The sequence below is a fragment of the Brachypodium distachyon genome, chromosome 2, assembly GCF_000005505.3.
Source record: "Brachypodium distachyon strain Bd21 chromosome 2, Brachypodium_distachyon_v3.0, whole genome shotgun sequence".
Lineage (NCBI taxonomy): Eukaryota > Viridiplantae > Streptophyta > Magnoliopsida > Poales > Poaceae > Brachypodium > Brachypodium distachyon.
The window spans coordinates 40,744,158-40,768,098 of record NC_016132.3 but is presented as its reverse complement, the minus strand read 5'-3'; the positions used below and the strand labels follow the sequence as shown (position 1 = coordinate 40,768,098).

The window sequence follows — 23,941 nt, the reverse complement described above, 5'->3', positions numbered from 1 at the left end:
AAGAAAAAATTAATTAATATTTGCATCACTGCTTCTGTTGTATATGAATGTGCTGGGACTCCAACAAAACACACACACACATCATCTTCTTGCATCACACCAAGAAAAAAAGAAGTCCGCTACTCTACTCTACATCTAGAAGCACTTAAATTTGGGAAATGAATGCATAATAAAGGAAAGAAATTAACATTTTTAAAAGGTACATCAAGAGAAACCGAGGTATGTGCAGAAGCAGGGCTGCCTTTTTGGTTTTTGGGTGCTGAAAAGGCGAGGAAACGGAAGGGAGGTTTGCAGTGTAGCAGTAAACTCTCCACCAACAAGTGGTGCCGGATTTTTGTCAGTCTCTTCTTTCCTTCCTCGCGCTGTACCCAATACTGCCAGCCCTCCTTCCCTTCTCTCCTCCCGTAGCAGCAGTTTCTTTTTTCGCCCCTCCGAAACCCTATTCTCTTGCCTGAATTCCGAGCTCCTCCGCCATTTCCACCTGAATCCAGCTCCCCCCACGGCGTCGCTTGGTTCAGGTACTATTCGGGAATCTGAGCCGATGTTTCTCCGCGGCTTTGACCGCCTTCGCTCCCCTGAAATTTGAACTATACTGGTGGTTCTTTCTGGGGGAGGAAGTGGTCGAATTTTTCTGGTCCGGCTTGTTGGATTGAGAACTGCAAGTGCGAGTTCTTGTTACTTTTTTTCTTTTTCTTTTGGTGTGCCTTGTTCTCAGGATGTTGGTTGGCGTCGATGCAGGATTTTCGGTTTCTTGACCGAAACCCTGGCGGTGTAGGATGGATGTCGATAAGGATAAAAGGAATGGGAAGGTGCATTTGAGGGATTCGTCGTCCCAGGATGCTTTGCGTACCTACAAGAGACGCCGGCAGCAGGTACAAACGCAAGAGGAGCCACAGCCGCAGCATGGGCAGGAGCAGGAACCACAGCAGCAGCAGCAGCCGCAGCAGGAGCAGGAGCCGCAGCCACAGCCACAACCTCAGCCTCAGCCTCAGCCGGAGCCCAAGCCCAACACTGTGGATGTTCCAGAGCAGCAGGTATAATCTTCAGATGAAATCTATAATACAATATGCTGAATTAGAAAGAGATTGCTGTTGCAATGTGGCATCGGTAGTATTTTGAGTAACCTGGACTATGCTAAAAAATAGTGCTTGTATCTTGTAGTCAAAGCTTTTATTTTTGTCTGCTAGAATGGATAAGTGGAATGGAATTGGCACAACCAGGTCTTGTAGTGACATGACTGCTAAAGGGCATTAGTAATGGCCTAATTGGATGCATATCATGGAAACATTATGAATTTGCCAGGATTACCACATGAGTTAGGTAATCAATGGGTGAAGAATTGATGAAAGAGTACAAGATTGTGCTGATGAATTAGTGAATAAATATTATGTGATATGACTGAATATTATAGGACACATACTCTCTCTCTTTCTCTCTTGAAGAAACAGATACTTTGGAGCAAACATGAAAAGCTTCTGTTTAGGACCTGTCTTCTGTATATTATGGTAGTTTACCATTTACCAAATTTCTGTAGTTTACCATCTGGCTGCAATTGTATTAACTTTGGGCCAAACAGATTGGTACTCCCTCTGATCCTAAATTCTTGACTCAAATTTGTCCAAATATGGATGTATCTATTCTTAAAAGGTGTCTAGATACATGTAATATTTTGACAACAATTTAGGATCGGAGGGAGTATGTAGGAACTTTTCCTTTCTTCCAGTTAGTACTGAAATCATAGCTTTTACTTTGCCAGCTTTTAGTTTCTTTGTTTTACCTTCTTTCTCAATTTGTCAAATTGCCGTTTACCTGTGAATTCTACGTCACATTCATTTACTATGGGGGCTTGGATGATCTACTTATTTTGGATATGTAAAGCCGAGGTTGATCTTACTACTTATGGATCATTGTTTAAAACAATACAATTTCTGCAGGTTACTGATAGTTTTTGGAAAAGTAGGGATATTGGCTGGAAACATGGTATAATGATTGATGAAAACAGACAGCATTGGAAGTGTATGTATTGTCACCTGACTAGATATGGTGGTGGTGTCTCTAGACTCAAACGGCATCTTGCTGGTGATTTGGATGTCAAAATGTGCCCAAAGGTTCCACCAGATGTTGCTGAAAAGATAAGGGAGCATTTACAGAAGAAAAGAGAGAGACGGAAGAAGAAAGCTGCACGGAAGGGTGATAAAGTGAAGACCAGGAGCTTTGCAAATGATACCGATGCTGAGAAGGATCCTTTACCAGTTGATTTGGAGTTGCCAACTCAAATAGACACTTCTGTTCTTGAAGAAGTCACTAACCAGACGATTGAGGATCATCAGGAGCCTACTCTTCTCAGGGTATACAAAGGGACAAGTGTACTTATTGCTCTTTAATTTATTTTCTGTTTAGAGTGATATTTGTGTTGTGTTAAATAATTTAAGAAAAGGGGGAATGGAACGGTTTTGTTCATGATCCTTTGTCTGATAGTCTACAATTAAAATGAGTTTCATCTGGAGTTCTAAAGAATCACATTAGTTGGTAGTTGATGTCGTTGGTTGTTCGCCTATGTTCTTACACCTGTGGACTTGAAAAATTTATGTTTTAGAGCACCTACAAATGTATTTCAACTCAAATCCATAGTAAAGTGGCGCATCAAAAACATAAAGAACTAACCAAGAAAGTTTGAACTTGACCAAGCCATTACAAAAGCATCTGTGAAAACAAAAATGTCAAATTATCACTTTGACATTGTGAATTTTGTATCCTTAAAGGATAGCACTATTGGGCAAAGTTTCACAGCACAAGCTGATTATGAACTTTCACATATTGCTCGTACTTAGGCAAAGAGACAAGTTTGTCACTATATGTTTGTGGCGCACATGTTTCCACAAATTGTCATATGTTTCCACAATGTGTTGCTTATGCATATCCTATAGTTCCACATCTATGATACTTCCGAATTGTTTGGAATGCACAAACCAGAATGTTTGCAAATGCACTGATGTGCACAAAATACTTGTCCCAATTTTTTCTGTTCATATCTCTACATTTTTTTGTATTTCTGCTGAGAACTAGCAGCCATGGCAACCTTGTATTGACCTGTTTTACATTGATTTGCAGGCTCCCCTGTTATTACGAGGGGTAAGAGATATTGGGTGGGAGCATGCGGTGGATCTTGATGGAAATAAAAGGCGGTGGCAGTGCAAGTGGTGTGATTTGTGTCGAAGTGGCGGTGTAACTACATTGAAGGCTCATCTTACTGACGGTAGCTGCCCGAAAATTCCAATGGAAATGTCAAAGAAAGTACTGAACTTTCTTGAAGAGAAAAGAGCAGCACGCCATCTTTTTAATAGCAATCCATGGCCTGCTGAGTTGAAAAAGAATGATGGGCCTAGTGTTTTTAGCCCAAAATCAGAAGAGGAAGGGACTGTATCATGTAAGAATGATCAGCAAGCTTCAAGAAATCCTATGCATATGCAAATATCAGAGAAGTGCACAACTAATGAGGTATGTCAACCTGATAACTTCATTCCTGCCAATCCATTTCCTGTTCTTTACACCTCATTTCCTCCATTTTCAGTAGATATCATTTTGATTTGTGCAGCCATAGTTTTTGAAAGTTTGGACATTACAAAGTTTTTCCACTTCCAAATGACATTCCTAAGTTTCTTACCAAAAGTACTACTCTCTTCTTCCACGTTTATAAGGCCACATTCCAAATATGAGTTTTCTAGAATTATAAAGCCACTTTCCAACTTCTCTCTCTTAAACCGCGCCTCCCTTAATTACAAGCCTCTCAGGTTACAAATCTACACTAAATGCAACCATTGCATGCCTACCATTCAAATTAGCATTAGCTGTGAGTCTCTTGGGTTCCGAATCTGTTGGAGAAAACGAAGATCAGAAACTTCTTTAAAACATGTGCTATTTGGCTCTTCTCCTTGGTCAAATGAGGCCTTATAAACATGGAAGGAGGGAGCAACACGGTTAAAGTGTTCATGATTTTTACTAACATATAACTAGAAAAAACTAGTTAAATGTTCATAGTTAAACATGTGCTCTTTGGCCATGAGTGGCAGATTATTTTGCGGTCACCCACTATTGACATGTTGAAATTTCAAATTTGGAATGTGAAATAACTAAGCACGTACTATGTCTTAATATTTATTGGGGGATAATATCCAGTGTGAACCCCTGCTGTCGTTATCTTGTGAACTTTGCATCTAAAAGTTATGAAATTGACAACAAGCAAAAAAAATAGCGTCAGAACAGTCAAAGTCGCTATTACACGATATTTATTTTCCTGTGTTTTCTTCAGTCAGCACATGAGGTTCACACAAGTTAACATCAAGAAGGCATTTTAGATTTTACACCAGATACATCATCTTTTTTATTCTTAGCGACCAATCTTATTTCTTTGGACAAACAATACCAGTTTAACTTACCCATCTGTTTGGTTTATTTTCATTGTGAAGTTGCCAGCTCAAAGCAACCAATGCGGTACAGAACACAGTGGTCAACTAGTCAAGGAGAAGATAGCAGCAGCACACCATCTATCTAATAGCAACATGTCTGCTGATGTTCTGCAAAGTGATTGTCATTCTATTTTTAGCACTCAATTAGAAGAGGAAGGGAGTGTACCATGTAACAAGGATCATCAACCTTCAAAAAATTATATGCATATGCACACATCAGAGAAGAGTGCTATGAATGAGGTATACCGACCTGTTAACTTTATTCTTGCTGATCCATCTCCTTTTGTTTAAGTAGATATCATTATGAATCAGCGCATCCATAGTTCTTGAAACTTTGGTCACTAGCAAGATTTTTCACTTGAAATGACATCTTTTTTTCTCGAACACGCCAAGCGTGTCATTTTCATTAAGAAGAAAGCGCTAAGATAGCACGAACAACCGAATTTTACAGATATTTACAATATGAGCCCTGCACTGCCAACAGCGATGCAAGAAAGAGAAAAAACACATGACCGGCCACACCAAGCGACCAATCTAACCCAAGCTTCCCTAGACCTAGAACAGCATGAGAACCAAAAGGTCTGAGGCCCGACATGAGATCTCGCTGGCAGCATTACAGGAGCAAACAGGAGCCAGGACTCCAAGGGAATGCACCACCCGCACAAGCAAATCTCTGGCCAGCTCATAGTCAGAGCAGGTGAGGAGACACCACCAAGGGAAAGCCCTGCCGCCGGCCAAGGTGGTGAGGGAGCAGGAAGGGAAAGGTGGGTCTGAGACTAGGGTTTGGGTGTCGGCGGCTCACGAGGCATTATTAATTTGTTACCAAAAGTACTTCCATAAATATATGATTTTTACTAACATCTAGTTTGAGAAAAACTAGTTGACAAAATTGTGTAGCATGCCTTGATGTATGAACTCTGAAACTAGTAGAAGAGGATTTAGACAGTACAAGCTTATGATACCATTGGTGCTGGAGCAGTGACGTTTTCATGAAAAGGGAACTAACATGGTGCAGAAATGGATTTAAGTTTGGCATTACATTAAGTTCTAAGATTTTGCAGTGCAATTCCTGCGTAGATCATTACTAGCCAAGGTCAATGATTAGGGACGATGGCTTTTTAATGGAAGTTTTTATAAAGACAAAGGCTTGGTTGAATGCCATCCCTTGTTTCCTTTCTTAAACGGAAGGGAGCAGCTATTGAATCAGCTCTCGTGTTGAAGCATGATGGAACCTGGAGAATGTGTTTCAATTTTCGACCATCGAAAACTAAATGCAGCAACCATATTTCCCAAATACCCATTCCTGTCATAGAAGACTGGCACTGTTGGATGAGGTGGGAACTAAGATAGATTTGAGGGCTGGTTATCACCATATAAGAATGAAAATCTTCCTCTTTCGATTAGCGATATGATCCTCAAAGCTAGAAGTCTCAAATTTATATTTTTTACCATCCCTGTTGAACATATATTTAAAAAATGTTCCATCATTGGGTATAAGTAGAATCAAGCCCCCCCAGTCAGAGTCAAATGTTTTTGGTGGCACGTGTTTCTTTTCTTTTTTATTTTCCCGTGTTTGCTTAAACCTGCACAGGAATTTCACACGAGTTAACATCAAGAAGTGGGTTTACGCTAGATACATCATCTTTTTTTCTTTCTTGGTGACCAATCTTAGTTCTCTGGAGAAACTATTATAGCATATTAACTTACCCAACTACTTTGGTTTATTTTCTTTGAGAAGATGGCAGGTCGAAGCAACCAATGCGATACAGAACATAGTGGCCAACCACTTGAGGATTATGATCGGTCAAAGATCAGTGATCAGCCAGACGAGCAGGGGCCAATAGAGCATGGTAGACACCATGTACTAAACAATGAGCACCCAGTTGTGGATAAGAACACTGAGAACTCAGGAAACAAAGAGGTAGTTCTTAAAAACCCTCGTTTTGATAAAAAAAAACGTCTCCAAAAACATGAGGTGACAAATAATATGGACTGTCCAGTCTGTCTTGGAGCAAGGGTTTGGTTCTTTTTGTGCTATTGAGTTATTGGTTAGTTTTGATCGTAGTAGTGTTGGGTTGTTGGTTTATACTGCTTATAATGAGCAGCACTTTTAAAGACTTCTAAATTTCCACTTTGAATTTGGAATTAGAGTGTCATAAGTCAATACAAGGTCTGTGACAAGTAATAACTACTCTTTTCTGGGATCTGAATTTCTATGTTACACCCTCAGGGTTTGCTAGAAGACTGGAAGCACTTTTATTTACTCCTGACTTTAGCAAGGACAGTTGTAATAGTAGGAGTTTTGTCCAGGGAAGCTCGCTGCCTCCTTTGCAATTTGACCATGAAAGAATGTTGCAAAAAATCTGACAAACTTCATTTTTTTTTTTTGCAAATCCATTCATGTTACCAGGAACCAAAAAAGACAAGCAGAACTGACTGGTTTCTATTTCTGTTCTCGATAACAGTGACAGATTTGAATGTGAAACTTGACAGGTTTTTTGCGTCATATGGACTATATCCATGTTTTTGCCTCCAAGTTTAACTTTTAAGAACCTTTTTACATGAATTGTTATGTGGTTTTGGCGATGGACGGCATGAGCTTTCGTTGATTTGATCCCCTTCTAGAAACTAATTGGCATAGGAACACCAAGCATCTGGTTATAAATTGTGACTGAAGGAAATAGCACATAATTTTAGCTTGATGTATAGATCCGACAGGGACGGTTTCATCTGAATAAGTTTGCATGGGCATAAAAGAAAATAATTAGCTGGGGTGAACAATTACCCTATGATTTCCAGTTTTTCTTTATGCTTCTGTTCGAGCTCTCTATTGAGAAAAAGGGTAATATCTATCCAGTACAAGAGGGTTCATGATTCAATTTCCATCTTATTTATTTATCTATCATGATCACTAACAAAAATGGGATATAATATAGTTATATAGGTAGAAATGATTGGTATAATAAATTAAAACGTGAATAATCTTGTAACATCACATATTGTAAACTTTTGAGTTGACTGTCTTGAATAAACCACAGTACATGAAAAAATCATGATTTTGTACACGTGACGAAACAATACACTACATGGAAACATGATGTATTTCAAGATGTACTTGGTTGACGGTGGTGTTGCTTATTTCTACATGTGATTAAACTAACAGTTGTTCAAGAAAAAGATGGAGAATAAGTACACTAATTTGTTGGATAGTCGTGTTTATAGTATTTCTAAAAAAAATTGTGTGTCTTCCGATCATGTCACACAACTCATTTGAAAATGGATGGATGTCCAGCATGCAGTTCTTTTTGTGGTGTTTATAGTATTTGCAAAAAACATTGTTGTCTTTGTTAAGAGCCCTCTAGTACAGTCTTGCGATGATGTCACACAACTCATTTAAAAATGGATGGATGTCCAACATGCAGCTCTTTTATATGTATTATTTAATTTAATTTTTGGCTATGTAGAGAGCAACAGTGGATTGTACACCCTGTGTTCAAGTGCAGCCAGGGTAGCTGTCCATACCCCTATTAATTACTCCCTCCGATCCTAAATTGTTGTCGAAATATTACATGTATCTAGATGCTTTATAAGAATAGATACATCCATATTTGGGCAAATTTGAGTCGAGAATTTAGGATCAGAGGGATTACTTAACTTCATTGTAAACTATGCTTATATATACATACAAACTGATTACGATCCAACATCCCTGCTGATTGGAGCCATAGTTCAATGGAGATATTGAAATTTGTCCTTGAAGGAACTAGTTGCACCTGGATATTGGCATATTTGAGTGCAGAAGGGAAAATATGAATGTTTTGATGGCCCCACATAATAAATTTAAATTAAAGGGTCCCTCAGCGAATCATAGGAATGGCAATTTCTAGTTGTCTGGGCTAGCCATTTATTTTTTGAATTGACTTCATTTGGATGCTCGGCCTTGATATTGGGGGAAGGAGCAAAGCTCAACGTAGCCTAACCATATGTGGTAAGACATCACTGTTTCAGATTGGAACTCTGTCTTCGTTGCTGGGTAGACCTGGAGGTTCCGACATGGGGTCTGGGACTTCCGAGAGTTATTTGTTTTTTTTCTCTTCGATCAATTTCTTCCTTTTTGGCTTCCATGACTTCCTCCGTTGCACCCATGTCACTTAGCTTGCCAATAATAAGAATACAAAGGGTAGAAGTGTCAAGTAGCATACCATCCTCGATAATATTAGATGGACACACATAAAGGAGAAGATTCACCTTTTCATGATACATGTTTTGACCATATGTTGACTATGGCTGAAAAAGTAAGGAACTGGGTGCTATCGCATTTGTGCCTTTATTTTTTAGCGGAAGCAAAGGTGAATATGGAAATATCGGAAACAAATAGGGAAGCAGATACTGTCGGAAACAAGTACATATCGAATACTGAACGGGCACGGATAAGAAAGTGAATGCTTGCAGGAACACAGAAGTCAAGGGGTAGGGGGAGGGCGTCAGAGGGGCGAACAGGGACGGAGCCAGGAATTTGACATGAGGGGGGCGAAATTAGAAACTTCACCTATTTTAAAGTGATTTTGAATGAGCTAATTAGTAACTATTAACTAAAATGAAATTTCTTTGGGGGGGCGGGGGCAGAGCCCCCCGGCGCCCCCCCTTGGATCCGTCTGGGTGCGAATGATGGGCCACGAATGAAGAGCACTAGTGCTTTCACACCGGAAAACACTGTTCCATTTCCTTGGAGGACACAGTGTGGCGGCAATATGGAGGCATGCACGATGTGTGATCGCTAGGGGCCCTGAAGGGGAATTGAGAGAGGTATTTAGGTTTACTGTGGGGTTGATGTGCATGGGCTTGGGTTGGGCCGAACTAGTTTGAGCTATTTAGTCAGATAAACAGAAATTCGGAATGTACGGATACGGAAAATTCAGTTTCTGCTAGTGTTCCACCGGAAAACACTGTTCCATTTATGTCAGAAAAAAATTGTTTCCATATTTCCTATCGATTTCCATATTTCCGCGGAACTGGCAGAAACATTCCGCTCCATTTTCAGCCCTAATTTGATCAATGCGCGTGACACTTGTACTTGTATTACCCAAAAATAGTGTAGTCCATGTAGGCCCTCATATAAAAAAGAGGAGGTATCTTTTCTATATTGTCTTCCTTTCTTTGTTTTAGCACCTTTTTAATTTCTACTATTAAATAGAAGATGCAAATATGCTATGTTTATTGTTGCCGTAAAAAGGTATGCTATGTTCTGAGCTTCTACACTTATTTGCAGATATTGAAACATCCTCGGAAAACTAGGTTCAACATTCGGAAGCATATAATTACTATTGATGAAATCGCGAGGCATTGGAGGTGTAGATATTGTGGCATGGATGGACATGGTAAAACATCTAGGCTACATTATCATCTTGCTGGCGCGTTTCGTCATCCTAAGTGCCCGAGTGTTCCTCCGGAAGTTTTTGCAAAGGCAAAACACCATATTCTAATAAAGAGAAGACTAAGAATGAAAAAGTCTGGGCAGCAAGCTTCTCCAGAGCCAAAAATTATTGGGCAATCCAGTGTAATACTGCAGAACAACAATCCAGCATTTGGCAATCCTCCACAGCTGCCGATACATGATTTATCTAGCGAGGTAATCTTTTTTAATTTGGATTCTCCTTTTTTTGTTTCCCTAAGGCCATATTCATTTGTTCAAGGTTAAGGCATGCCTGTGTTTTATTGTTTCCCCAAGGCCATATTCATCTGTTCTTTAAGTTGCCTGTGCAGCTTCCTGTGCTCTATATGCAAGTTTGGTTGAAATTAGAACCGCTCAAAGGGCTAATGGTCTTGATGCCCTTATGAGGAAGATGGAGATGTGAAAATTTTCTGGTGCTGGCTATGATTTATAGTTTGTGCTGACAGTTTTGTGTTAATAGTGGCTATTTATAAATTCATTAATTATATTTGCAACTACTGCTTCAGTCATGACTCATGACATGGGATAATCGAAATAAGACATGCTAAGGAGATTTTTGAAAATGCAAATTTATTAACGTCTCCTGGTAGTAAAGAATACGTCCATATTTTCAAATCTCTTTTTAGCCATACTGTTATTTCTGGAGTGTTTGTCTACTAACTAATAACAAAAAAACTCTTTTCTCTGGCATCTTGTTAAGAAACTGAACCTCAGTGTTGAACTGTTGCATGCAAGATTCTGGTCCTTTTCCCTTCTAGGCTGCATGCTCAATTGCTCATCTGTTCATTGTTTAACATACGCATGTTTATCAAAAAAATGTCTTGTTCCCTTGCCTCATTGCAAATAACTTTACTACTTATGGTTAATGCATCTGACCTTTTCCAAACATCAGTAGAGAAAACTGCTCCAAAGTCAATCCTAGTTTATTTTTAAGTGTCACGTGTTCAACTTTCTCCTCAACTTCATTTATTTTCTTTATTGAAATGATATATTATTGTACTTTTGGAATGGTTAATTTTTCACAGCTCTTTCATCATAGTAGTAGTGTTCTCTTTGCAGTTCTCATCTGATGTTAGTCAAGGCACAATTTCACATGCATTCCATGATTTAATTTGTATTTATGAGATTTGATGTATTAATTTGTAGGTGCATTCCAATTACCCGACAAGGCTGAGGGATAATGCATGGGAACATTCACTGATTCATGACAGAGAAAAAGGACACTGGAAGTGCAAGTGGTGCAGCTTAGAGGGTTATCATGGCATAACTAGATTAAAGTGGCATCTTGTTGGCTGGAAAAATCGTCCTCAATGCCGTAATATTCCGGAAGATTCCGCCAAAAGGATAAGGGATCAAATGATATCAAGGGAGAAGAAGAAAGGGAAAAGATCAGGTCCACATGACGGTATTGACAGTTGTGACATGCTTTGCTCTTCTAAGGATTTACAACCTGATCAAGAGGATTCCGCTATAGCAATACAGTCTAGGAGTTCTTCCCAAGCTTTTGGTGAAGCTAACAGAGCATCAAATGGATGCAGCACGTTATCCAATACTATGCCCGATCCTCAGGTGTGTCCTTTGCTGCTGTTCTTTACTGTGTTGGAATTTAGACGTTTGGAATTTAGACGTTAGTGCTGGGAATAGATTAGTGGACCCACAGTTTTTATAGATATGTATGCCTGATGGAGGCAATAAAGATATTTGTGCCTCTTTAGAAGTCTAGGGCTTGCATAAATGTGCATCTTCACTAGTTTCAAATTGTAGCACCATGATCGGTGTAGCAGTGACTCTTTGTGCTAGAACTTATTATCAGCTTTAGCTAGACCATTTGGCTATACATCGTTAAGCTAGAAATTTGGATACTATTGGAGAGTCAAAACTTTACATAACCTGCTGACTGACAAACAAATACTGCCTTTTCGGTAAAAGGCTTACTTCCATTGTAAAAGGAGTAATGTTACAATTTTATCTTTTTTCAATATTTATTCTGGTTTAATATGGTAGGTACTAATTGTAATGGTTTACCATGTAGTCAATCATGGAGATGGAGCGGCCTCATAAAACATTATGTAGTAGCACTAACAAGTCTGAGAAGCAAACTGGAAGAAGTGACTGCTGGACTCACTGGAAGTATGTTTTGAATGGACTGATGCTTTTGCCAGGCGTACAAGAGGGTGATGGCATTCAGAGTTGCATCCGTGATGTCCTTTATGGTTGTGCTGAATCCGGAACAGTAAGTGGGAAAACTGAAAACCATAGAATATCATGTTTCGTTGTTATACTCTTTAATCAGCGACCTATTGTATTGCTTGGCTTCAAACTTGTCAAGTTTGAACCCTTTAAAGCAATGCTCATCGGATGGAACATTTGATATTAATCGACAGTTCCAATTCTTTTCCCTTAATTCCTTGAATCATTTCATTTTAGATTTAGCTTTTTTTCTAAAGTAAACCTTGTAACCAATTCATATCACCAAATTTAAAGTTGTACCCACACATACCATGTGGTTTAATTCCTTGAATCATGGAAAACTGTGGCTTCAGTAATCTATTTAGGGGATACATCATTGTCTTAAAAGATCCTAACAATCTTTTTCTTGATTATATCAGGTTGGGGACAAAGTGGAGATGCATTCTGATATAACAGTGTCAAGCAATGTGAATATTGCTGAGTGCAAGAATGTTCTTGTCGACATTTTAAGATCAGAAATTTTTGCCTTGCTGTGTAACGTGCTTCGCAAAGCTGTGCATCAAGATGAGGAAAGGACTAGCTATTTTGATTTTGGCATGATTGACTCTAGGATGAAAAATGGAGATTATGGGCGTGCACCTGGATTATTCAAAGATGATTTAAAATTGGTAATAACCTCACAAATTTTCAGCTCTTCAATATTTACTTTAGTATTGTGTTTCGCGTTAGAAAATTTACTTGTATTGCACTGAAAACTTTGACATGTGCAAAAATTTAAAATCCCATTAGCGTATTTCTAGGTATTTTAGTGAAAGTTCCATCTGTGTAGCGCATTACAAGTTTGTTCAGTGAAATTCACTGGTCAACGCCAGTCACATAGCACTCATATTCATTATGAGGCTATAGAGAGAGATATCCTAGGTTCGCTCTGATCCCATGTTATAAATAACACTTATACTCATTGTGGCTTATATGCAGAAAATAATTACGGAACCAATATATGCATGTCTAACATTGCTCAGTGTATTTTTCGTGTGCACCACCATTCAATGACAAAACAGTATCGTGCTTATTTTCCCTGGTCATCACTACAAATTATAACAGTTAGATGATCATGATCATAATGCAAATCATATGTTTTAATCCCTCAAAAAGATTTGAAGCACTGGCTGGACCAAACGTGCTATATCCAGTTCGTACTAACATGAACACTGGATGAACTATCTTACTACTACCTACCAGTTTGGAGACTTACAAGTTCATACCAAGCTGTTGTACTAAAACCCAGCTCTTCATTTATGCTGTTAGTTCCTTCACAGTCTCCGTAAGCACTGTGTATTTGTCTGTGCTTTCTAAGTTGAGAATACATATTATTTTTTGCAAGGCATATATTTTTAAACATTCTTTTTGTAGTGGTGATAGTAATTAATAATTAAGGTATTTTTTCAGTTATGGGAAGATGTTAAACTGGCTGGTCAAGATATTGTTGACCTAGCAAATGGCCTTTCAAGCCTCACAGAAGCATCGTACACAAAGAAGGCAAGTTTTTGGTTGCTGGATTTTAGTTCTGTTTTTTCCAGTTTTTACTATTTTGAATGCTCTATAGTTTTCTGTGTTTCATTTAGGATATGAGTATATTTTAGATCAAAGGATATGAGTATCTTGAGTGTTGGATACATTTGTTCTCATACTGATATACACCTTTGCATTGAAACCTGGTATTACGTTGTTTAGGTTGGAAGAGAGAGAGGATCATGTGATAGTGAGAAGGAACTCAAGGTGATTATTCTTTGCTAGATTTCCAGTTTCCATAATGTGCTTACTATCCTTTCTCAACAGTATGCTACCTCTATTGCAGGGAGCTGCGGTGGCCAGCTCTGAACCCAAGAACTTGATGGAATCAAGTACACTGGTACCCTCAACCTCACAGGGGTTTCAGCAGTTGGACCAACCAGACCCAATAGATGTTTCTGATGTACAAATGGGCACTGCTTGTGACCAATGTGGTAAAGAGGCGGGAGGGGTCAACACCATCACATGTAATAGATGCAAGCTAGTGTGTCACATTTCATGCATTGAGCCTCCTGTGCCGACTGGAAGCTGGCATTGCAAAAGCTGCAGCAGTACCACCTGGGATGAGTCAGCTGAAGGTGGCATGAGCATAGTGCAGTATGAACCAAATCTCTTGCATGGAAATTGTGTCGCTTGCAAAGGACTTGAAGTTTGCAGGCCTGCAGAATGCAAAGAAACTGTCAGCGAACGGACACCTGTTGACGAGTCAAGAGCAATTGTGATTTCTTGCACAGAGCCTGCCGAGGGTGAAGAACTGCCAAATATTGTTGTCGGTGGCTCATGCAAGATGTGTGGAACTCCTGAAGACGATGACAAGAGATTCCTCATATGTGGCCACAGCCACTGTCCATATAAGTACTACCACATTCGCTGTCTGAAGTCTAAGCAGATTGCTAGCAAGGTGCAGAGAGACAAACCGTGCTGGTACTGTCCATCGTGCCTTTGTCGAGTGTGTCTTTCTGACGGAGACGACGAGCAGACCATTCTGTGCGATGGCTGTGATGAGGCTTATCATCTCTATTGCATGACACCTCGCCGTACTTCGGTGCCAAAGGGCAAGTGGTATTGCTCATCATGTAGCGTGGAGAGAGCGAAGGCGGGGATGAGACAGTATGAGAAGAAGATGCTGAAACTCCACCGTAAGGACGACGCTCGGCTGCCAGACAGGAATTTCGCAGCTGTGGACCTGCTGCTTTCTGCTGCAGAGAAGCTGAGTGCGGATGAGGATCAACTGGTGAGTCGTCCAGATCAGTAGGGATTGGCTACATCTATGCAAGAGACCTCACTACGTTGTATCCTGGCCTCATTGGTCTTCAGTTCTGCATCAGGATTTCTATACTCTGCCATCAGCTCAGACTTAATCCTGCAGGATGTTGGTCTTACCTGTCTTTTTTTTTTTTTTTGCTTCACCATGATGACTTGTTTTGTGCCGCTTCTGGGAGTTAGAACTTGAAGAGGTGTTGAGCATTGCGGTACAATCACAATGAATGGTTGTGTTGTTGAGACTTGAGAGGAATTGTGTAACCTGTGAGGATGTGTAAGGAATTGTGTTGTTGGGAGGATGGATGACGATCAGGTTACACAATTCTTACTACCCGTCAATCCTCCTGCCCATACCCGTGTGGTGTGGTGTGCAAAAGTTCAAAAGTTCAAAAGTTGTCGTCTTTATAGATCAACTTCGCTCACAAATAAGCATGTGTACACATAAAGACACTCAAAGATAGCCGGAGTTGAGGTTTTACAGCTTACTATTCTGGAAAAAAGAGTGTAAATCTATGGTTGAGCTTAAGGAAATCGGACGCACCGTCTTCCCCATCACTAGCTCTACGGCGGTCTATCAGTCATTCTTTTTTTTAGGAAACACACATGGAGTATTTACAAGTGTTCTAGCGAGCCTTTTTATCTAAAAATATATTTACAAGTGTTTATAGATAGGTTACATCCCTTTATGTCGTGTATTTTATGAAATAAAATCAGAAATTAATGAGTACTATATTGTACTGTGTGATGACGGTTATTCCCCAAAAACGAAAGTATTGTGGGATGAAGACATAGTTGAATAAGATGTTTTTAATGAGTTGCGAGGGCCAGCCAGGACGTGAATAGCATCTTTGGAGGGGGAAAGGGCAGGTTTGTCCGACCGGCAGATGCTGCTGGCTCCTTCCTCATCCTCTCATTTTGCCTAGCCAATCAACAATTACATCTCCATGCCTGCCTGGCTATACACCTAAGCCTCCATCTATGTCCAGAAGATGATTCCATGTTTGGCACCCGAGGGACCAGATTGCTGCCCCACAAAAACATTCTAATTGTTGTCTGCTTTACCTACCCAAAACCAATTAAGTAGTGCTAGCTAATCCATGCATCTGCGTGCCTGCCATTACTCTTAGTTACTATACTTAGCTAGCTGCTAGCTTTACAGGAGGATCATGCCATGTAAATCATGATAATTAAGTAGGTGTGTATTAATGATTTAATGGGGGTGTAGTGATGTCTGTCTTCTTCGAGGACGATGGACGGATAATTTGATGAATCTTAATTTGGAAATCAAAATTGGAATGCTTAGCTAGAGTTTGGAAATCAAAATTGGAATGTATGAGGTGGTCGCAGGTTGCATGGGCGCATCATATCACACGATCACAAACATGTGAGACTTGCAGCTAATCGATCCTTTGGTCAGAAATGTTCCCAAAGAACGTTGAGGTTCAGACGTAGTACAGCCGGACCAATCGATCGACCATGTACTGGTCCGCCCTTCCGAGTTCTAAAAGCCACCCCAATCGATCGCTCGGCGACTCCAACAGTAGTGAGACTTGTTGAAACTTGTGAAAAAAGAGATCAAGACAGGATCAGACGCTGCTGCATGCCCTGGAGAAAGCTAAAGCCGCTGATCGGATCTCACTCCATCTATCTCTATCTATTCTCGACCGTCGACCGGTTGTACTGTCTGTTACTGACCAGATCGAGGTCAATGAATCTCGAGGACGTAAAAGATGGATGTAATTCCTTTGTCGACGGGATGTTTCACCAACAGCCAAAAACTTCTTTTAGTTTTCCCCACGATCCAACAGTACATATGGCCAAGGGTCGATTCGATCTGTGTACGTCTGCTCCATCATTTGGTCTCTTTAGCCAAGCATGCTTACCTAGCACATTGATGACGCAATCGATTGTATATCACACAAATTACCGGCCATCCCCTTCTTTTCGAGGGAAGAATAACTGGAAAAGGGGGGGTCAATTTGAAGTGAAAAGTAGGATATCCTAGGCGATTTGTTAAAATAAATATAGTTTTAAATTTTAATGCCCTCTTCGTGACAGGAAAAGCATTTCATGTTACATCATTTGATCGATAAGTCGGTCAAATTTTCTGAAAAGACAAGCACAGGTGATCTCTCAAGATTGGGGCTCTCAAAAAGCTCGAGCTATTATAACACCGCCAAAAAAAAAAAAAAAAAAACTCGACATGGATCAATCTAGCCTACATGTTTGAGCTTAGCACTATCGTAGAGCATTTTCAGCAGGACTCTAAACAGAGCCCCTGTCCCGTTTTAAGGGCGTGAAGCAAAAAAAAAAAGCTCTTCAGTAAAGTCCTACTAGAGCCCCTATTGTTCTAGGGAGGCCCCTGTAAACACCTCCCAAACCCCCATTTTCAGGGCTCCCCAGGGAGGCCCCTATTCCCTTCCCGCACATGACACGTCAGCAATCTCCTCACTCCTCTCCCTTTGTCTCTCCACCGCCACCGCGCCCCCTCGCCGCCGGCCACCACGCCGCCGCCTCCTCGCCGACCGACCTGCCGCCCATGGACGGCCCGCCGACGCCCGAGGTCTTCGCGTCTGCCACCTCCTTTTGGCCGCCGGCCTCCATGGGGAAGAAGGGCTCGGGGAGGAAGACAATAGAAAGAAGAAAGGTGTGTCCTGTCACTCACAGGAGGGACCCATATGTCAGTGTAATGGAAAAATAGAATAGAGGCTGGAATATAAGGGCTCCCGCTGAAGATGGAATTGAAACGAGGGCTAAAAAATTTAGAGGAAAGCCCCTAAACAACATTTAGGGGCCTTGATATAAGGGCTACTGTTGAAGATGCTCTTAGAAGGACTAACTAAACTCGGTTCTGAGTACCACTCAAGGTTACGATCTTTGTGTGGTACTTGTACATATAAGATATTTTAACAATCTGTTTTGCTATTTCTTAAGAGACTGAGAAATAACTATTCCCTCCATTCCATAATTCTTGTCTCAAATTTGCCTAAATATGGATGTATCTATTCCTAAAAAGTGTCGGATACATGTAATATTTCGACAAGAATTATGTAACGGAGTGAGTATTTCTTAGTCGATGATTACAACCTTCTGATTCAATCATTAAGATTCGTGTAAGATTAATGTAGGTTTGATGCATAAAAAAATCTTCATTGGATTGTTACGATTGTCGAACGGGAAATAACTATTTCATAAGCGACTGAGAAATAGACGTGCCCGAGTCGGGGATGGATAGACAACTTAAGGGTCCAGACCCAAAAAAAAAACTTAAGGTCCAGATTTTAGCGGGAGTATGAGGTTGGAATTATCAGAAAAAAAAATTGTTTTTCATAAATTAAGAGAGAACTTCTAGTTTCTTTTTGGTAGATTATCCGCGTTGCCATCAACTCGATCCGTATTCTGTGCTTATTGTAGCATACGGAGACGCGAGATTATACATATGGATTTTTCGGCTTTCAGATTTACCGTTAATTTTTGCACTGCGTACCAATTAACCATTACGGGCAGCACATCAATCATTGACCGTGTACAAGACCTGAAACATGGCCAGGATTTTTGAGTATTAACCCATATATACCCTTTGTTTATCGGAAGGAAAAAGATACCTCTCAGTGACAACCCTACGTCAGAGCCGTACTCGTCCCTCATTCGCTCGCCATCTCTCACACTAAATATGAAATATGTTGCTGAATTTTCAAGAAAATTGGAATAACATTATTTTGTTTTTTGCTATCTTTTTATTGAAATTTGTTCTGAGCTTGTGTTACTTTCATGTCGAAATTTTGGAGTGATTTTTTTTCTGAAATGATTAGTCATAAAGGGAAAATCAACACATATATATAGCTAGGGGTAAAATCATCTTTTAGTAGACTTGACGTCAACAAATGTTCAGCTGACGATAGTGATAAATTTGTAAGCATGCACGTGTTAGATTTGGAACCTTGAAATTTCAAGTGATATTTGAACATTTATGAAAATTCTGAAGGGTGAATCTAAAATTCCCTCTTTCATGGCAGAGCTATTGTTTTCTTACATGCGAACTATGGCGAAAAGTATGAAACAATTGATATCAACCTGTGGATGTGAGGCATATATACAACGGTTTAGGTTTATCAAGGGTACATGAGGTCTCGCCTAAAGAGGGGGGGAGAGAGAGAGGGGCACAATTTTTTTTATGGAAAGAGAGAGGCACATTACCATCCATTTAAGTGTTTAACTGTAGTTCCTTAAAAAAAAATTCTAGAATATACCTCGGCGGATATATCATGCATTAAAGAAGAAGACCGTGACGCGGCAAGTTCAAAATACAATTACAATTACTCACGCAAGATCCACATCACGTCCACTAGACCAAAATCGGAAAAGAGAAGGGAACCATCAAACAGTCCCACGCGTCGCCATGCATCCCCCTCACGACCAATCTCCCTAATAATGTGAGTAGCACTTGGCGTCACCCCATCGAAGACCACCACGTTCCTGTGCTTCCAAATACACCAGCAAACAAGGCTAACGGCAGTATGTAGGTTCCTCCGATCCTTCCTAGCCACAACCTTCGGACCCGGCCACCAAGTCTCCAAATGGTCAAGCACACTAGGAACCCAATCCTGCTTCTGCCAACGCCCAAGGACAGCGAGCCACACCTGCCGGGCGACCATACATCCCAAGAGTAAGTGATTGATGCTCTCCTCATCCTGGTCATACAAAGGGCAGCGAGGAGGGTGAGGCATCGCACGTCGACGAAGGCGGTCCGCCGTCCAACAACGCTCCTTCAGTGCAAGCCAAAGAAAGAATTTGCATCTACTCGGAGCCCTAGAGCCCCACACCTCAGCAGCTCCTGGCATGCATGTACGCTCCCCAAAAAGGGCCGCATACGACGATGACGTTGAATACGAGCCACTCCCTTCCCACTTCCAACGAAGCACATCCTCCTCATCCAAAAGGACCCAACCTTCAACGACGTCCCAAATGAGCAAGAACTCGTCGATGGCCAAGGAAGACAGATCCGGCTTGATCCCCTTGACACAAGCCCGGTCAACCAAGGCCTCCGCAACAAAGATTTTCCGGCCCTGTCCAGCGACCCTCATGAAAAGATTTGCGCTAGGTCACACAGAGCCACACCATCAAGCCAAGCATCTGTCCAGAATCTCACACGCCGGCCGTTCCCCACAATGATGGAGGTAGCCGCCTTACACAACTCGCGGGAGGCAGGGGGAATCTGAATATCAAACTCCGCCCACGGCCTTGATGGATCCATTTGTTGAAGCCAGCTCCATCTAGCCTGCAAAGCCACATTGAGCACCTTGAGGTTGGGGATACCCAAGCCCCCGAGCTCCCTTGGCGAGCAGACCGCTTGCCACGAGACAAGACAATTACCACCGCGGACCTCCTTCCTCCCCTTCCACAAAAATCCTCGGCAAAGTTTCTCAATAGCTGAAACAGTCTTCACCGGAAGATCAAGCGATATCATCGCATAGATCGGCATGGCACAAAGTGTGTACCGAACAAGCGTTAGCCGCCCACCCGAGGAGAACATGGGCGCAGACCACGTTTGGAGCCGTTTCTCAATCTTCTCTACGATCGGCGCGAGCTGCCCAGCCGAAGGTTTCCGCAAGCCTTAATTAATCACTTGCAATGCAGGTACAGTACTAGTACATATAATCAGTACATGGATGGCTGGCTCCCCTTGTTTATCGGGTGTGAGTGCATCATTACCACCACATGCCCGCATGTCAAGTATGAGATTGTGCACATAGATTACTGATTGCACGGTTGAAAGCGGCAGCCATGCCCATGCACATAATTAAACCCAGCTTAACTAATTACGCCCCTGTTCCTTTACTCTGAATCCACACAAGCCTCAACGACACCGGCCGCGATAGCACAATACCGTAGTAACTAAAGAAGAAATGTATACAAAAAAAAAGATAGAAAAATGCTCTCAAAATCCTGGACAATGAGATACGGCTTGGCCCCACATGAGCTGCTCAAAGAGCTTTGAAAAATGGTTTGCAGCTGCAGAGCAACAGGAGCATGATTACTGGAGTAGACGAGTCGGAGATCACTACTAAACACAGCCACATCTAGGAAGGCATTATCAAAAGGTAAAAAGTAAACAATGCAGATCCTAGTAGTAGAAGTAAAGCTATGGCTTTTCATGCACGGTGCGGCACAGCTACATGTACATGGCAGAAACGGGAATCGATCGATTTGCTTGATACGCTGCAGGCCTGAACTCTGCTGACAGACTGAAACGGGACCCAAGCTTGTCTGTTCACGCGTGTACCTGCATGGCTGCTGGAGAAGAGGCACATCAGTCTGTACAAGCAAAGATCTGCATGATCCCGGCCACTCGGATGCACGGCCGAGGGAATTTTAGGAAACGCTCTCGTTTACCAGCTGCACCTGCCAATGCTGGAACAAGTTTTCAGAATCTGTTCTAACCGGTGTATCCTCGCTATGCTTCTAGTTGGCTAGGAAGGCTTGTAAGCACAAAACTGCTCGACTACTGTTCATGTCCCTGGAACCCGACACGCCTTGCCGCTACGAGCCACAAAAAGTGAAATGTTGGCAAGAAAGGAATGGGGTTTGTTTGGAGCGCTGCAAAACAAACTTCGAAGAAGCCTTTTTTCCCCATGTAAAAACAAGTTCCTTGTAGTATTGTAGAGGTCCTAGGAAGCAGTGAAAGCAACGACATGGAGGAGGACCACGGAGACCCACAAATCCACCAGAGCCTAATTCCATTCGTTCCATTCCCCTCATTGTAGATGAGGACTAGGAGAGGACCAAGCGGCTCAGCAGCAGCAGAAGAAGAATAACAGTGTAGTTGTAGCAGTAGTATGGGAGCAAGAGCAAGCATGCTTATGCAAATTGCAAAACCCAATGAAAAAAAGGAAAGAGAGAGAGAAGGAAGATCAAAAGAAGAGAGGTGGAAGGAAAAGGGGGCCCAACCCAAAGCCAGTGGACCCTGCTGCCCTCATCGCCGCCTGAGAGCGCTGCTAGCTTAATTAGCTTTTGCACCATGGTTCCCCCTCTGCTCCGATGAAAACACATCCAGCTCACTATTGAATTGTCCAGTTTTAAATTGATCAAGCAAGCATATTGGGAGAGACATGCGGATGCATTGTTATCTGTATCTCCTTCCTCTTTTTGAACATTTGTCCATGCAACAAATTCACGTCACTTATTTCAGAACGGAAGAAGTAATAAGTATTACTATCTCTCGTACTAAACATAAGATGTTTCTAGTCTGGTTGAGTTCGCTATTTTTATATGATATAGAAAAGTTCATGGATGTAATTATCATCTAAAAATAACATAGTAGCACAACTAAATATAATATGGAGATGCGATAGATTGTGAAAAATGTTGAAGCGACCGTCCCCGTACACGGGTTCGATCTCTGTGCTTTTAGTACTAGTCGCTGAATCGACTCACTAGCACACATAATTTCGAGATGTAATATCATAGAACAAAAATCTCAAGTATTACAACGCATCATCCAGAATTTAAAAGTACTTACAAACTCGCATGATCCCATGGGTTAGCTGGAAATAAAACAATTGTTTAACAGCGGAAAACGGAAGATAAAAGGGCTACATCAACACCACGGTGAGAGCGTGTTAGAATATAGGCACATAACCCAAACAAGTAGAACGTACTTTTACTCTTCGTCGGAGCTTCCTGCATCATTAAACGATGCAACCACTAGGGTCAATACATTGAATGTACTGGTAAGATCACTAGGAGTTATATCAGAACCTACCAAGTATATGCATAATGTGACAAAGTGGGGTTCAAGGCTATTTGCATAAAAACTTAATTGTTTTGTCCTATCTTTTAATCAAATAAATTTTATCACTACTTGACATGGGGTAGACACACCCATGCTCCTATTAAACTAAGGACATTAAGTAGACACATCAATGCTCCTAGACCCAAGTTCAAACCATTCATTTTATTAAGAAATTAGAATGAGTGAGACTTTCCTTACAACTCTACATCCAGTTGCTCATAATTGTTCATAACCGGGGACACGGCTAAGTACTTAGTTTTGACGCTCTCGAGAGTTTGTACACATTCCCCACAAGAAACCGACGTGTTAATCCCTTTCTATCCTCAGGGTAGAGTAGCAACAGCGTCGATTACGAGATTTTCAGAGGTAATTCTCTAAATCACGAGAGAATCACGCTCCCCCTACACAGGCTACCTTAGTACAATTCCTCGGGTCTAGATTCATACAACATACTCTGTTCTCGCCAGAGCCCATTTAGCATTGTGGTTCTACTGAAAGCTACCAAATAGGAAACTAGTTCAGTTTCGGTTACCCCAGGTGGCATTCCACATTTGCGACGCAGGCGCTCCCATAGACATGGAGAGACGACTCATAGAAATGGACCTGACGTCGCATAACCTCAAAATTCTCAAAGCCGCCCACCCCGGATGGTTCATTGAATTAATTGTTTTGCCTTACTCTAATAAGCATTTCATTTCTCCATAGGCATAACAATATCATAATGTAGTAATTTCTCCCACGATACTACCATAGCCTACCATTCAACTACAATCGATGGCAATTTGGTAGCAAGGTAATGGCAAGGGTAAACTACACTACCTGGGATTTATAGCTAGCATAGAGGTACATGTAATATTCCTAATGCAACTGATAAAATAACTAGTGCATAGTAAAAATATTTAGAAAATGATCAAAGTGAACTTGCCTTATCCAAGGTTGTGATAGTTCTCGCACTTTTCGCAACACCAAACTTCACAATCCACACAATCTAAAATAAAAGAAAACACACACAATAAACATGCTATTCAATACAAAAACATGCTATGATGCAGTTGTCATGATGATGCACTCTTAGGTTGGTTCTAAATGCAACATGTTTAGTTTCTCTTTTAAAGAGCTTCACAAAATATTTGGACAGATTATACAATAAAGAGGTAATTACTTTGTATGAAACAAAGATGAGCTTTAATTAAAAGCTTAATTGAC

General features: G+C 41.1%; 1 protein-coding gene across 2 annotated transcripts; it reads left to right on the top strand.

The window, feature by feature from the left end:
- Nucleotides 1-259: 259 nt before the first annotated feature.
- On the top strand, nucleotides 260-15,394 carry LOC100821699. Of its 2 annotated transcripts, none has more exons than XM_010233594.3 (13): nucleotides 260-518; nucleotides 739-1,034; nucleotides 1,935-2,348; nucleotides 3,112-3,498; nucleotides 4,467-4,706; nucleotides 6,205-6,387; nucleotides 9,736-10,095; nucleotides 11,065-11,487; nucleotides 11,951-12,151; nucleotides 12,528-12,776; nucleotides 13,558-13,647; nucleotides 13,843-13,887; nucleotides 13,967-15,394. In XM_010233594.3, exons 2-13 carry the CDS (start codon nucleotides 777-779, stop codon nucleotides 14,933-14,935), a joined length of 3,819 nt encoding a protein of 1,272 aa, XP_010231896.1. In that variant the 5' UTR covers nucleotides 260-518; nucleotides 739-776; the 3' UTR covers nucleotides 14,936-15,394. The 2 variants fall into 2 exon arrangements, with proteins under 2 accessions (XP_010231896.1, XP_010231897.1); XM_010233595.3 differs by lacking the exon at nucleotides 260-518 and adding an exon at nucleotides 525-662.
- Nucleotides 15,395-23,941: the final 8,547 nt, after the last annotated feature.

Excerpts from the sequence above, each read along its gene's own strand:
- LOC100821699 (XM_010233594.3), top strand. The coding sequence starts at position 777 with ATGGATGTCGATAAGGATAAAAGGAATGGGAAGGTGCATTTGAGGGAT. Across the intron at positions 1,035-1,934 it reads TGGATGTTCCAGAGCAGCAG|GTTACTGATAGTTTTTGGAA; the intron begins GTATAATCTTCA and ends CAATTTCTGCAG. Across the intron at positions 2,349-3,111 it reads AGGAGCCTACTCTTCTCAGG|GCTCCCCTGTTATTACGAGG; the intron begins GTATACAAAGGG and ends ATTGATTTGCAG.